The 17401-nt window shown below is 36.1% G+C and overlaps 1 protein-coding gene across 1 annotated transcript in view; it reads right to left on the reverse strand.

The window, feature by feature from the left end:
• The window catches only part of nipal2 (NIPA like domain containing 2), a gene marked incomplete at its 5' end in the record, with an annotated part of 33184 nt that extends 16059 nt beyond the window's left edge, over positions 1–17125 (reverse strand). The window contains 3 exons of the mRNA XM_087806368.1: positions 2797–2965; positions 4534–4602; positions 17027–17125. Of these exons, the coding sequence (XP_087662494.1) occupies positions 2797–2965; positions 4534–4602; positions 17027–17125 (337 nt within the window). The remainder of the gene's footprint in view (positions 1–2796; positions 2966–4533; positions 4603–17026) is intronic.
• Between the last annotated feature and the right edge of the window lie 276 nt (positions 17126–17401).

A 17401-nucleotide genomic window follows, 5' to 3' on the forward strand; every position in this document is an offset into this window, starting at 1 on the left:
GATACCACAAACACATTTGTTTGTGGGTCTATGGGTCACCTTAAACCAGAGAAAACTCAAAGGATACCACAAACACATTTGTTTGTGGGTCTATGGGTCACCTTGAACCAGAGAAAACTCAAAGGATACCACAAACACATTTGTTTTCAGGCCTTTGGGTAACTTTCACCCATAGACAACACAAGGGATACCACAAACACATTTGTTTTGGGGTCTATGGGTCACCTTGAACCAGAGAAAACTCAAAGGATACCACAAACACATCTGTTTGTGGGTCTATGGGTCACCTTGAACCAGAGAAAACTCAAAGGATACCACAAACACATTTGTTTGTGGGTCTATGGGTCACCTTAAACCAGAGAAAACTCAAAGGATACCACAAACACATTTGTTTGTGGGTCTATGGGTCACCTTGAACCAGAGAAAACTCAAAGGATACCACAAACACATTTGTTTTCAGGCCTTTGGGTAACTTTCACCCATAGACAACACAAGGGATACCACAAACACATTTGTTTTGGGGTCTATGGGTCACCTTGACCCATTGACAACACAAGGGATACCACAAACACATTTTTTTTCGGGCCTCTTGGTCACCTTGACTCTGAGATAACACAAGAAATACCACAAACATAAAATAACGTATTTATTTAAAAATAAAATAAACGTGTAAACTTGAATTGATCAATGTGCTTTACCTACTTTTCTCTGCACTTCATCGTTGAACAACCTTGAGTGTCCCGCGATCAATACTTTGTTTTTATTGTCTCTAAACAGTCGATAGTATTGATAAGACGTACAGCGACTCTTACAGTGGAGGCAGCAGAAGGTTGTTCAGGGAGACGATCACTCGTGGAGCTCAAGTAACCATAAGTAACCACGTGCTTCGCTTCTGTAACACGCTGGTGGTTTATTGTATCGACTCAAACCATTCATGCTATAATGACTCTGACTCCGCCGTTAATATCCACGACTCAGTGCCACAAAGTGATATCAGAAACAAGTATATACTGTATTTGTAGTATTGTCGAATACTTGACTCTGGTGTTAAATAATTTACAGACCACATGACTCTTGATGAAGTCGTAACTGATTTCATTTGTTTTGAAACCAAAACATGTCCAAACATCAGCTTTAAACGCTGCTGGAGTCGACTGTATCCTCTCGTTCTCAGTCATTTCATTGTTTCTTCTGTAGGGGACGTAATGATTGCTGCCATCTAGCGTCCGCAATTTTAATTGCAACACATTAATTGCGTAAATATTTGAATACTAGTTGTAATTAAACATATTATTTCAGTTTAAACACACTATATACCATAAAAAACTAAATTCTATTTTTTAAATTAATGTATACATTTCTAGCCATGAATTAATATATACATATTTTACCATGTAATGTCTAAGGCAGTGTCATTTAAACCCATTACCCACTAAATAAAAATCAGAATAAACTGTAGCTGTAGTTTATATATGGGAAACACATGTTAGATGTGGTGGACATAGTAATTGCTGCCATCTAGTGACCGACAAGTTAATTGCAACACAAAAGTGAACAAATTGCGTGAATATTTGTATGTTTGTTGTAGTTAAAAATATGATTTTATTTTAAACACACTATATTCAAATACAAACCATAAAAAAACTAAATTCCAATGTATAAATTAAGGTAAAATTGTAAACACATGTTAGAAGCGGTGGACGTAATGACTGTTGCCATCTAGTGACCGAAAAGTTAATTGCAACACAAAAATAAAAAAAATTGCTTGGATATTTGTATGTTGATTGTAATTAAATATATGACTTCATTTTACACACACTATATTCAAATATAAACCATAAAAAAACGAAATTCCAATTTATAAATTAAAGTAAAATCGGAAACACATGTTAGACGTGGTGGACGTAATCACTGTTGCCATCGAGTGACCGAAAAGTTAATTGCAACACAAAAATGAACAAATTGCTTGAATATTTGTATGTTCATTGTAATTAAAAATATGACTTCATTTTACACACACTATATTCAAATATAAACCATAAAAAAACTAAATTCCAATTTATAAATTAAAGTAAAATCTGAAACACCTTAGAAATAGTGAACGTAATAATTGCTGCCATCTAGTGACCGAAAAGTTAATTGCAACACAAAAATGAACAAATTTCTTGAATATTTGTATGTTCATTATTAATAAATATATGACTTCATTTTACAAAAACTATATTCACATATAAACAAGAAAAAACTTAATTCAAATGTATAAATTAAAGTAAAATCGGAAACACATGTTAGACATGGTGGACGTAATAATTGCTGCCATCTAGTGACCGAAAAGTTAATTGCAACACAAAAATAAACAAATTTTATGAATATTTGTATGTTCATTATAATTAAATATAACTTCATTTCACACACACTTTATTCAAATATAAACCATAAAAAACTGAATACCTATTAATAAAATACAGTAAAATCGGACACAACACGTGGTGGACGTAATGACTGCTGCCATCTTGTGACCGAAAAGTTAATTGCAACACAAAAATGAACAATATATAAACAAGGTCAATATTTGCAAGTTAACTGTAATTAAAAATCAAATTATTTATTTATTGTATGCACACTTTATTTAGAATAAATATCCCTATAAAATAATAAAAAACATTTTTTAAAATAAAACAGGACTTGAAAACTCAAACCAACAGTGAAAACTCGGATAAAGAGTCGATGCTTTTTCTCTCGCAGCAGCCGTTTACACATGAATATTTCATGAGGGTAAAAAAAGGTCACACGTACCGATGACGGACACGCAGCCCAGCGGGGCGACGAGTGAAGCCGGGGCGAAGCCATAGGCCGCAAAGTTCCCCAGCTCGCCGACCCCCATGAGCAACACGCCGCACCACCAGCCCGCGGAGGTGTAGTAGGGCCTGGAGCCTCGCTGAGCCTGCAGGACGTGAGCGTATTTCTGTCGGGCAGAAGGAAGGGACGCCTCAGGCACAGCTTTGAAAGGATGAAAAATACATCTTTTCTGACTGCTTGAAACTTCAGAATGCTGCCGTCCATTAATATATAAATACAGATGTTTGTCCAAAAAATACTTATTAGTACTTTACTAGTGTTCTTGAGAATTATTGATGTCTCTATCGTGTCTTAGTCTGGATGGATTTGGTCTCTGGTTCTCGGGACGTCATCGTTTTTTTTTTCCAGAGATTATTTTTATGCTCCTTTATATTGGAATATATTTTATAATATTGACGCTAAAAAGGAAACCCGAAAATGGTGGTCTTGAGATTATAACTGTAACTGTTGCTAACTAACTAATACTTTTGATTAAAAAGCAACTTTGAAAGATGATTAAGGTCACTTTATAAATACTAAAAGGAAAACCCCCCCCCAAAAAAGGTCTATTACTGTTGCGGAGGTGGAAATATACAGTGACGCAAATGATGAAACCAATTTTTTATTTTCTTCTTCCAGAAACGAGAAAGATTTTTTTAAAAATTTGTTGAAAAAAACCCCACAAATACAAGTTTTTTTTCCGAACCGGAGTAATGCATTGGAAAATACATTTATAGACAAAAGTTCAAAACTAATGTGTTGCTATAAGTGTGTCTTAAATTGATCTTGGACCTTTATTGTATCATCAGTGTGTGTTTGTTTGTACAAAACTCTCTTTTCATTGAAATATTTACATTAGAAAATGTGCTTAAGCCCCGCCCACTCGTTATTCTGGAGATTAAAATTTACCATAGCCACACCCACTCTGCTGTGATTAGTCAAACGACAAAGTTTTTCACTACGCCTCATCAATTCCTGGAAGTCTCCAAATCCCAGGGACTCATTGTATAAACAAAGCGGGTATGATTACAGCTGGCTGGAGGAGGAGTGAAGCCATTATTACATCATAATTGTCTCCGCTCTTGTAACCTCTCGTTCGCCCAGATTTCAGACAAACTTTATGAAGTGATACGTTAAAAACATGGTCATGATAAAGGACTTGGAGCATTTTGAATCATGTGAGTCAAGTTTTCACATTAAAATGAAAAAAAAATTAAACCTAGATTAAAACGACAATGAAAAACTGTCAAGACAACACGTCAAGTGTTTTGTCTCCGTCTCTGCCTTGTTTTGGTCTCGACAGTCTTGCTGTAGTCTTGGTGATCGACGAGGACGTCTCCACCGCGAAGCCTATACTTTATAGTCGTCTTTTAAAGTCGTCGACATAAATGTTCACGCGCTTTCTCTCCCTGCAGCGAGTATTGATTCCACCATTTAACAGATACTTTAAAATATCCAGTGGAGAAACACACACCTGGACACCCTTCCCTCTGATAACACTGTCACTCTTCACAATCTGAAGCTCTTGTGTTCAGTTTTTTTATTCCCATTCATCCGAAGGTCTGCAGGTCACGTCCCGAAACTGATTTGGAGTCGGCGCTGATAAGCCACTAAACACTCAGCGGGGACCGATAATTCTCCTGGAAGATGGTGTTTGCACCGTCGGTTAAACAGCTGGATCCAAACACATCCTACCTGTATGTTGAGCGAGACGCTGATGAGAACATTCCCACATATGGAGATGATGATTCCCAGGAGGTACGTCTGCGGAGATAAACAGTAAACAGACAGGAGATTAGGTGACGCTTCCACACACTCCACACACTCAATAATACTCCCCTGCAGCTGTCATATTTGTCATTGCCATGACAACCACAGAAAGTCAACTCCCATCAGTCGTCAGGAAACGTTTTTTTGTGTGTGTGTGTGTTTCAGGCTTAATGTGGCGTGTTGGGTTGTTGTTATGTTGCCTTAACTCACACAAGTCTGAATAGAAGCAGGAGTGACGGCGCCAACAAATGTTGTTTCACGTTTTTATCCTGAGGATTCATGGATTGAGAACTAATCCTGACATTGTGTAGTTCTTATTAAAAGTGTTTCAGGCGTTTGGTAACACAATCCAGTATTTAGAGAGGAAGTGATCGAGAAAAACAAGAGTAGAAATATTGATATTGGTTACTTGAAATGCGATATTTTTTTCTTTCACCTAAAGATGAAGCCGGGAGTACTGTAGGGGAGGTCCGGGGGTTAAGGTAAGAAAAATGACGCGATATTTCCCTTTAGTTTATTTCCACGCTTCGGTGCCGACATGATCGAAGAAAAATTTAGTGTCGCAGGACTTGCATCGGTTTCCCGGGAAACTAAGCGACATCAGAGAGGAGCCGCCGACGCGTCGCGATATCACCAAATCAATAATAAATTCCACCTCCTTGTCGAGGTCTTTGCTGGCTGCGTTCAGCAACAAATGAACAAACTGTTAGTATTCAAGTGTGTCATCCTCTGAGCTTTCAATAAAAAGCCAGCAAGGAGAGAGGGACGTCAGTGGTTTAGGGCGGTAAAATCTGGATTCTGACTGTTTGTTATTCTAATACTTGTCTCTGTTCTCATTCCGATTGTCCGGAAGAAAATCCCTGACAGGTAACAACTTAGCTCATTAGAATACGGCAAAGAAGGACAGGTTTACACTTCAAGTTCAGCGATCTTATAAGAAAACAACTGAGACGATATGAAAAGTACTGACAATATGTTGCTTTAGCAAAGAGGGTTGAAAGAGATAAGTGACTGGATCACTTGTGTTTGAGTAGCTCATAAGTTAGTCTTACTTCCGTGTATATACTAAGTCACTGCGCCAGCAAGATGTGTCGCCGTAGCAACCGAGCCTAGCAAGCTGCGCCACATAGTACAAATTGACAACTTTATAGAACGTGACACTGATTGGTCAAAGTGTGTTTTTAAGAAATGCTGGATTTATACAATAAAAAATTATAAATGATCGCAAATGTTTTTGTTATGCTTATCGCACGTGCCAATATCGCGATATCAATATTTGTTCGATATATCGTGGAGCCCTGGGGTCAACAGAATATTGAATAGCTCAGTTGAAACTTGAAGCATTGAATAATTTCTTGAATTGAATTATTTATATATTGAAAGATTGCGTTTCATTTTTAAAAAACAATATAAAAATATATATATTTCAATATATTTTTCAAAAAAAATGTTTTCTACGTATAATTAGATATTCCAATAATGCAAAAATACATTTTTGATATTAAATATATATATATTTTTAATTTATTTGCTTTTGAATTCAATATAAAATTGTTATAATAGAAACACCGGACAATACCAAGAGATGTTTTGAGCAGTGAGTTCTTGCTTTTCTAGAGGTGCATAACCTTTTTTGTGAATTGTACGTAGTTTGAGGTGTAAATACATCTAAGAATATCGCTGAATCAGCAGGAACTCTGGGCTGGTTTCACCGCAACAAGATGGCAACTGTATTTTATCAATCTTCACTAGTTTACAAGTTTGTATTTGGAGTCAAACACTGAAACAAGTGTCTTGTTGTGTCAAGCGTTACAAGCTAATCTTGCTACAGAGAAAATCTTTTCACATTTTTTCTTTTCAAAATAACACACACGTCAAACCACGTCAATCACATTATTGATACTTCAATAATTACTAATGGGGCAACAAGAGAGGAAACTAAAACAAATATCCTGAGGAAACAAAATAATATGATGGTTATTTAAAGAAAATGATTCACGCCTGTGTGTGTGTGGGCATCACATGATGGCGACCCCTGGTGTTAACACTTCAAAATAAGTGATATACAGCATGGTACATACACTTTAACCATTCAACTTTTATTTTGAAAAAAAAAAGGAAATCAGAAATGGAAATCCACGTGTTTCCACTGTAACAATGTTTATTTTTTACCAATTAAAACGACATCTCTTCTGGGTTTGAGGCCATTTTTGGTCAAAACAGATGATAGAAATACTTAATTTTCTGTCAAATTTATGAATTAAAATAAAAAAAATCCAGTTGTTTTTATATGACTTGCATAAACATTTTTTTTATTCAGGTTCTTAATTAAAAAAAAACACAAAAATGATTCTCCTTTGTCGAAAGTCCCATAAATAACTAAGAGAGTGATATTTTAAACATCTCAAATAAAACCCTCAGTAAAGACCTGTCTGACCTTCTTTTCTGTCACTCTGTCCAATTATCTCTTGAGTTCCTCCTGCTGTCCTCCTCCACTGGAAACCATGGCCCACTTAAATCTGGACGTTCTCTCTCTGACAGGAGCCAAAGCTTTACATTGAAAGCTTGGATGGAGCCGCTATGATTTGAAGGTACGGGTGAGAAGCGAGTGAAAGGCGGACGTATTGATCCGTCTGGCAATGGTTGAGATTCAACGAAATAGTGGGGTTTGCTTCCCCTGCCATATGCCAAGGAAATGATCGCAGAGAGGAAATTGAATTTCAGGTCATAAACATCGTCGTAGTTGGGGGCGGCAACGGCAAGAAGGAGATTAAAGTATGCTGTGGGGGTGGAGCGTGAGAAAGAATAAAGAAAAACTAATCAAGGAGAGTAATACGAGAGAGAGAGTGAAGAGGAAGAGGAAGAACTTCACGGAACAAGAACAAAACAAAACAAGTCTTCTTGCCAGACGAGAAATAAATCAAAGCAACACCACAAGGTTTTATATTTATTTGTGCAAAAACGTATTTTGTTTTCTCTATTGTTTCAGGTGTAAAACCATCCTGTTGAAAAAAGGCTTTTATTTTGTTGTGTTTCCTTTTCTCTTCCTTCCATTTCTACTTGACAGTTTAATGATAACCAGTGCTGTGTCTCAAATCGCATACTAGCGTACTAAAAGTTAGTATTTTTAGTGCGTTAGTGCATCTCAATTCTTAGTATGCGAAATTTAGTGCGCCATGCACACTAGATTGGCGTACTAACACGCCCACAAAACCAAGCATGGTTCGATGGACACTAACCACACTAAACAGCCGCCATCTTAATGACGTTTTAAACGGACGTTACGTCATATATATATATATATATATATTCATATACTTACAGGTGCATTTTCAGCAGCAGTAGTAGAAGGATGAAACGTCTTCAGTGCTGATACCAGCTTTAATATCTCGCGATTATTTAGATTCTCATATTTTTTCTTTATTTCTTCTTCCAAACTTGCAAAACGTGCTGCCAGCAGGTGGCGATAGCGTTCAAACAGCTGGTTGAAACATCGTTAAATAGAAGTATTTAAGAAGAAGCTGTCATGTGATTTCCTGTTAGTGTGTAGCAGCAGTGTTTGATTTGAGACATACTATCTGTGGAGAATTTGCATACTAGTTAGTACTACACTAAACTGATGCATACTAACTTCTAGCATACTAAGAGTAGTATGCGATTTGAGACACAGCACATGTGTCATCAGCTGCAGCTGCTAGTCAAGCTTCCTTTGGTTCCTGATCGTCTTTGCTGGTAAACTTGACCTCCATGTGTTTTTCCCTTGTTTTTGCTGATTGTGTTAAAAATAGTTTCCTTGAGACGTTTACAGAAGTATCTGCTCCGAAGACCCGTCGTCATTGACGTAGATGGCGCTAAACGAAAGCTACGTCACTGACGTATGATGGTGGTCGTTGAGGGTTGAAAGTGTCCATCATTACAAACTCAATTTTCTGGCCATTTGAGTGCGCCAATGTAGTGCTCATTGCGCACTACATTTTTTGCACACTGCTAATTAGGATGCACTTGTGCACTCAAAATACTAAGTATAAGTGCAGAAGTGCGCGATTGAGTGCAATGGTTTACAGTGAACATACTTGCCAATTAAGCAAATTTTCGACAGATAGTATGTCTCAAATCAAACACTGCTGCTACACACTTCCCGGAAATTAATCGACAGCTTCTTCTTCTACTACTTTTTATAGCTGATTGCAACCAACTGTTGTAATCCTGTAGCACTTTTCATAAATGTGTGTTTTCCCAAACATTAACGTCGGTATCTGCTCAGTGACGTAGCCATTGAGGGTTGGAAAGTGTCCATCGATCCACACTCAATTTTCTGGTTTTTTGAGGGCGCATTGCGCCCTACATTTTCACACACTGCTCAATGTAGACGCACTTGTGTACTCAAAATATTGTTGTTGCCAAAGGTTATTTAAAACACATTAAATATTCATTTCAATGCATGATTTCCAAACAACAACAAACAAAACTAATCAAGTAATTAGGAATTCGTTATTAATAAAGCAACTGTGAGTGTGTTGCAGAATGGCTGTATACCTGAGTTTATCCTGGATGTTTCTCGGATTTTATTTTCACGCCTGGCCCGATTAATCCCTCAGTCACGTGACTTTCTTAAAGCGATTCACTGACACGGGTTTCGCTGTATGAGCTTGAGGCATCGGTGTTACTCGACCCATCACTATCTGTTAAACTTTTTGTTTTGTGTCTCCTCCAGTCACTACCTATACTTGTTTCTATTTAGTTCTGTGTTTTGTAACATCAAGGCAGATATGAAAAAAAATATGATTTATTTTTATACAATGTTCAGTTTTGTATTTTTTTTTTTTACATTTAATAAAAATACTTTTGTATGCATTTTGGCTAACGGTTAGCATTGGCTAACTGTTAAATTCTGATAAAAATTTGCTCCTGTCCCCAAACTCAGAATTATAAAGTCTAATAGCACGAGGAATGAATGAGTCCCTGAGTCTATTAGTGTTGCATCATGGGAAATAAATGGATGTAGTGAAATTCCTGGGGGGTAAATTGAATTAAGCTTAAATATATGTTTAGATTTTCATCTGTTAGCCCTTGTGTTGTGTCTAGGTCAAGATGAATGACCTTCACCACTGTATATGTATTTATAGAAGCCAGGGAGGCCTTTGACCTTGACCCGGAGACAACACAAGGGATACAAAAAACATTTGATTTTGGGCCTTTGGGTCACCTTGACCCAGAGCTAACACAAGGGTTAGAATATAAAGCTAAAATATGGGATAACAATTGTGCTTTCTGACTGTTTTAAAGTCAAAATAACTGTTTTAAAGTGATTACAATTTCAAATATGATCACACAAGTATTGGTGACAATGTGATGACAAATATGTTGTGTTCTTAAAGCAGGTCAAAGTGTGAATTAAAGAAACGTTGTGGTAGCAACGTCGACAAAATGTTCCTGGACCTCAATTTCCTTTCAGTAATGAAGTGTTTGGACGGAGAATCTTGCTCTAATTACTCACATTATTTTCTTAATTGTTATTCTAACTACATCAGGCTGCACCAGTTAGTGAATCAAAAGTCATTAAGCTGAGTTTGTTGTGTTCCCACTGATGGTTAATTTGTGCAAACAGCTGGACGTTCAGACTGGCGGCCCAGCTCCACACACCGGAGGAGGCTGCGTACGATGAGAGGATAAAAGTGAAGCAGGAAGCAAAGCTGCAGTTACAGCAAAGCAAACAGAAGGTCTCAGAGCAGACAGAAATACAGGGAGTGCCTCTGGCTCGTGACTCGCTCTGCAAACATTACACGCTTGATCGAGCAGCACCGGCTGATAAACTCGTAGCAACCCTTAACTGATCTTTATTTACATCTCGATGAGCGTCACTCTCCTTTCCCCTCTTCTGAATATCTCAAGACTTTCTTATTTGTGGAACTTTTCCCTGTTTTTCCGGGACACCTGTGTTTTTTTCGGTGTTATCTTGATTTTTTTTTAGTATATATATATATATTTTTTTGATTGTTTAAGCGCTTTGTGACCCTGGTCTAAAAAAGCGCTCTATAAATATAAATTACTTACTACTTCTGTGTCTTTAAACTGTTTTTTTTATATCTTTAAGAAAATGCTTCATGTCAAGAGGTAACTTTCAGTTGTGAGAACATTTTTTATTCACATATTACACTCGGTAGACTCGAGCTTGTTCACCAGCATAAGTAATCAAAAATGAAAATGATCAAAAACTCTAATTAAAATCAGTCTAATTTCTAACACCATCAGATCTGTGTTCAAATATTAACTTTCTTCCCCAACTGCAAAAAATATCAATCATGCTTTTAATAAAAAATGAAAATGACAACATTTAGACTTGCAAAGTTAAAATAAAAATTAAGTCTTTAACCCCCACAAACATCCAAACAAACTTATTTATTAATTATTTTCTTCACCTCTTTCTTTAAAACTTTAACGTACATCTGGTGTAAAAATGTATGTGTAAATAATTGAAATGTAAAGCCATGGAATAGTTTGTAATCTTCACTATGACTTTTCTGAATTGCACGAGGGTGTAAGAAAATATTGATTTGACGATATATCGCCATATTTTTGTCCCCGATATTGTATCGATATTCAATAGCACTTTATTGATATTTACCTTTGAAATATTTTATTTTAATTCAAAGTTATTTTATGGTTAATATTTCAATAGTGTGTGTATAAAAGACAATCATTCGATGTTTATTTTACAATTAACCCTCAAATATTCACTGCGTTTATTCATTTGTGTGCTGCAATTAAACCTCTGGCCAATAGTTAGCAACATTCGTCATTTCCTCCGTGCCACGGTAACAACCAAAATCTCTGTGAAATGGCAGCAATGAGTGAAAAATAAATGAATACACCAGCAGCTTTAAAAGCTGATGTTTGGACTCATTTTGCTTTTAAAACAAAGTTTAAAGTAAAATAAATGTAACATTTGATGTTTACATCAAAACAAATGTTTAAATGTTTATTACATCCAGATAACCTCTTGAGATTCTGTAGCTTTTTGATCTGAATCTCATTATCAGAATAATTCTACAGTAATTTATATTTCTGCGGATATAATACAAGAAAAGATACTCCTAAGGACAGGCTTTACTACTGCACTTCTATTTTATTTAAATCCAAATGACATCGATTTACTTTAATTCTTTGTCACAAACCCACTAAATAGTTAGTTTTTTGGTCATATAACTATTTAGTCCAGATCAGTAGTTCTCCATGGTTACTGTAAACTTCAACAATGACTATTTACCAGACTTTCAAACCAGTCAGTACCTTCAATCATCTTGAGATGTTTTATCTTGAAAACCTCTCACAAGTAATATTGAAACGTGTCCAACAGGTCAGACGACTTATTTAGACAAATAATGCAAAGAGTGGATATGAATTTACAACCTTTTTCTAAAGAACATATTTGGCAGAACTTTTAAACTTAATATCAAAGTGTGCATTAATTTCATGTCAAATTCCAACACTTAAGGCTACTACTAATGACTCTTTGAAGCAGTAAAAATGTAAAATACTAGTGCAGATCGCCTGCAAATCAAACCTTTAGAAGTTCTACTCAAGAAAGCACAGCTGAGAAGTTAAACTCATTACTTAAAGGGTAAGAAAGGCTTTGTTTAACTTTAACATTAGGACACGTAAAGGACTGTAAGACGATCTTCATGTTCGATCTATTCCTTTATTACATACAATTTATTTTCTTATACACAACTTTTTTGTTTTAAGTCTTTTTTTTCAGTTTCCGACTGGATCATTTTTAATTCAAAGTTAGATTTTTTTGGATGTTGGTTAAGCAAGGTTGCTAGGTTGATTGAATTTTAGAGATATTTTTAAAGTACTGTATTATTTCGTAGGAGATCCAAACGGCAACGTTTCTGGTGTTTTTATGGGAGAACCGTCGCACCTACGACTCTTGTCAAAATCCTTAGATTGATCTTCCATGTATTATTCAAAATGCACGTAATCATTTACAATAACTGTCTCAATCCCGAGAAGCGTTATTATATATGAGAAGAACTGAATGTTTTTTTTTGTTCTATTCTAATCGTCTTCACAATTTAATAGAATGCTAAAAGAAAAAGGAACGTCTACACTGACTATACAGCAGGTGGCGGCAGAAAAAAAACCGAACAGAGTAAAAGTCTTTCAGTTTTTTTGTTTCTTTTTTGATTGTAGTAAGAAGTCCAAAAATAATGTTTACATATTCCATTGATGTTGTCAGTTTTTATTTAAATGATTGCACTCTAATTTGGAATATTTATAATTCTGCTTTTATATTGTCTATTCCAGGGTTTTTCTTTCGGCGGTACTGTGTTTTTTTTTTAAGATTTTTATTTTCACAGTTCAAAAGTTAAATAAATATATTTTTGATCAATCAATGTATCAGATAATCATACATACAGGAAGGGAGTGTACATATTGTTGGTAACACTATACAATGATTATAATATTATAGCAAATATGTTGCACACTAAACCAACATTTTAATTGAAATTCAATAATAATTGAACTAGTGTAAAGCCAAAAATACATATGCAGAGTCATCAGTATTTAAAAAAATTAATATATATATATATATAATTGAACCGCCTTGCATTATCTGTGTATTGGATAAAGCAGAGGCACTTTATCATTGTCCATACTGGAGTCATTACTACATTAAAATAATCTCTGAGCTCCACAAAGAAAAATCTCTTTACTTGAATGCACCTTCCTACTACATTAACAGTAACCCTTGAGCAATTTACGATAAACTGAGCTCAGCTATTACATTATGAACTTACAAGCGTTTCAGAAAAAAAGCTGATGAGGGGCTGAAGGAACCGTTCCTTCTCTCCGACAGGGAAGAACAATCGCACAACATGCTCCTTTGTGTGCGTCGACAATACAGATCTGTGCACGAGACGGACGGGCTGATCTATGCCAGTGGAACCCACGACTCAATGGTGATGAATGACTTCAACACTACAGAATGGTGTCAAATGTGTATGATTTGTATATTATTTATAACACATATACTTGTATAATTGTATTTATTATAAAAGGATTTTCCACGTCTGAGGTATGATCACAGACAGAGATGGTCTATGGGATGGATCACGGTGGAGGTCGGAAGCCCGGGACACGGAGAGGAGGCATAACTATGATCCAGCTGTTCTTCACTTACAGTAGCACCATTATCCCTCGCCCACCGCAGACTATTACTCACTGCCGCTGCCTCTGTTACGCCCTCCACTCTTCCCATTATCCTTCAAGGCACACACGGCAAATGTGACGGCAGAAAGGGACAAACACCAGAGATGGGATGATGAGCATGAGAGGAATGCATGAGGAGGACAAATAACCTCACGAACACTGTCTGTTCAGACAGAAGAAGCCACTTCACTTTCAACTAATGCTTCAACATTTGGATGAGCCGAACAGGAAGAAAACATCTCTAAAAATACATGAATTCATGAACAAGAAGAGAGAATATATCAACCATTTTTGGCAAAATAGTTTAAAATAAATAAAAATTTGAGGTGTGTATTGGCAAGAATCTGGCGAGACAATACAGATCACAAAACCGGTGCAAGATACGATATATTGTAATACTGTAATTTAGTAATATTTAGTCATTTTTATTTGTATAGCGCTTTTCCAGACCAGGGTCACAAAGCGCTCAAACAATCAAAACAATATTCAATAAAGTATATACTTTAAAGGTCAATATAAAACTGATAACACAACAGGAGTTCCAGAAAATCAAGGAAAAGCCTGAACAAATAGAAACGTCTTAAGATGTTTCTTAAAGGAGTCAGTAGATCATCAAACACAGAGGGAGAGGAAGATCGTTCCAAAGCTTAGGAGCAACAGTCTGGAAGGATTTCTCTCCTCTGGTCCAGAAGCGTGTTCAGGAACCATCAGTAGATTCTGATCCACAGACCTCAGAGCCCGAGCTGGGGTGTAAGGCTGGATCAGATCACTGATGTAAGGAGGAGCCTGACCATGAATAGCTCTGAAAGTAAAAGTAGTACTGTAGTATCAAGGTTTTAGTTGTAGTATTGTCGAGTACTTGACTCCCAGAATTTACAGACCACATGACTCTTAATGATGTCTTAACTGCTTTCATTGGTTTTTAAAACCAAACTATGTCCAAACATCAGCTTTAAAAGCCGCTGTGGTCGACTGTATCCTTTCGTCCTCAGTTATTGCCGAGATCTCGCCTGATTTAATTCTTAATAAATATGCCGCCCAGGACGTAATGACTGCCGCCATCTAGCAAACGGACGTTTGATCATAACACAGAAATATATATATATTTTTAAAACGCTGTGAGTATTTGGTTGTTTGTTAGATTTTATACTCAATTTATTCAAATATGATTTGAATCCAAAAAAAGAAAATTGATAGAGCTTTTGTGTATTGATAAGGTATCATGATACGTTCTTGCACCTTGAATATTTTTTAAATTTTAACAACCTTTTAACAAATATTAGCACTATATGCAAGAGCTAGTAGGGTAGAAAATAAATACAATTTGAGGTGTGTATTGGCAAGAATCTGGCGATACAATACGTATCACAAAACGGGTGCAAGATACCATATATTGTAATACTGTAGTATCAAGGTTTTAGTTGTAGTATTGTCGAGAACTTGACTCCCAGAATTTACAGACCACATGACTCTTAATGATGTCTTAACTGCTTTCATTGGTTTTTAAAACCAAAATATGTCCAAACATCAGCTTTATTAAAAGCCGCTGTGGTCGACTGTATCCTCTCGTCCTCAGTTATTGCCGAGATCTCGCCTGATTTCATTCTTCCTTCAGTCGCCCAGGACGTAATGACTGCCGCCATCTAGCAAACAGACGTTTGATCATAACACAGAAATATATATATATTTATTAAACGCTGTGAATATTTGGTTGTTTATTGTTAGATTTTATACTCAATTTATTCAAATATGATTTGAATCCAAAAAACGAAAATTGATACAGAGCTTTTGTGTATTGATAAGGTATCATGATACGTTCTTGCACCTTGAATATTTTTTTAATTTTAACAACCTTTTTACAGATATATTAGCACTATACGCGAGAGCTAGTAGGGTAGAAAATAAATACAATTTGAGGTGTGTATTGGCAAGAATCTGGCGATACAATACGTATCACAAAACGGGTGCAAGATACCATATATTGTAATACTGTAGTATCAAGGTTTTAGTTGTAGTATTGTCGAGAACTTGACTCCCAGAATTTACAGACCACATGACTCTTAATGATGTCTTAACTGCTTTCATTGGTTTTTAAAACCAAAATATGTCCAAACATCAGCTTTATTAAAAACCGCTGTGGTCGACTGTATCCTCTCGTCCTCAGTTATTGCCGAGATCTCGCCTGATTTCATTCTTCCTTCAGTCGCCCAGGACGTAATGACTGCCGCCATCTAGCAAAAAGACGTTTGATCATAACACAGAAATATATATATATTTATTTATTAAACGCTGTGAATATTTGGTTGTTTATTGTTAGATTTTATACTCAATTTATTCAAATATGATTTGAATCCAAAAAGAGAAAATTGATACAGAGCTGTTGTATATTGATAAGGTATCATGATACGTTCTTACACCTTGAATATTTTTTTTACATTTTAACGACCTTTTTACAGATATAATAGCACTATACGCAAGAGCAAGTAAAGTAGAAAATAAATAAATACTGGTTTCTACCTCTATGCATTTTTAAAAAGTAATCCAGTTACTCAGTATAGTTTTGATGGGTTAATACTAACTTACTTTAAATCATATCTATTTCAAGTTTAATGCTTTTTACAAGTAGATGTATAAATCCATAAATAAATATACACAAAATCTCCTTCCTTCATAGTTGAGAAACAAAGTTTCAGAAGCGTTAACGAAGAGAGGGATACACCGGCGTATTGACGGATGATTTATAGGGGTTCCTTTTAGGGGGACCGCAGTGAGCGTTGCCAACGGCGATACATCCGGACGCTGTCAGACTCCCTCATACACACTGAGTGTTCATTAAGCAAAGAGCTCTGATAAAAACGAGGTTAGACTTCTTGGAGAACTTTACTTGTTGTTATAGAGGTTTGTGTGTTGCCTCCTGCACTTTTATTGGGCTGTCAGTGGGCCAACTAATGTTTTATCTCTTCAGAAGTCTCAAAGTTGTTTTTTTTTAAGTCTTAAAAAGTCCAGTTTGAAGTTTTTTTTCAGGGTAGCCCATGAGCTTAGTCATCTGACAGTGACTTGGAGTAGAGCATCATGAGAGCTTAATGAGATCCTCAATTATAAGAACAATAACAGGAATACATTTTTACATTAAATACCTTTTTTTTTTTTAAGTATCGTGAGCTATTTTAACACGTTTTATGTATAATTTATTTAGTTTTACCTGCAGTGGGTTTTCCAGGATCTCAGCATGATGAGCGTCAAGTCTGCCGCTGGAATTGGCCACAAGTTCAAAGTCAGTGGGAGCAGATGTCATGGTTTTTTTTTAGGAAGTTTCTCCTTCTTCTTCACATCTTTGCTTTTCCTTTCTCCGTCTATCACACAAAACCCTCACGGTGCGCAGAGGGAAACTTATCCTGTTTGTTCTTTGACTAGCGGGTGAGGCGCTAGTGATGCGTTCACTGACCGTCGTCGATAATATGTTTCTGACCTGATTTAAAAGTTAAAGTATTACACGAAAAAATGCACGGGTGCGTTTGGGACTAAAATTTGGTTTGATTGTTGCGATAAAAACAATACCATTATTTTACGATTCATT

This window comes from Callionymus lyra, chromosome 13 (genome assembly GCF_982586985.1).
Source record: "Callionymus lyra chromosome 13, fCalLyr1.hap1.1, whole genome shotgun sequence".
Lineage (NCBI taxonomy): Eukaryota > Metazoa > Chordata > Actinopteri > Syngnathiformes > Callionymidae > Callionymus > Callionymus lyra.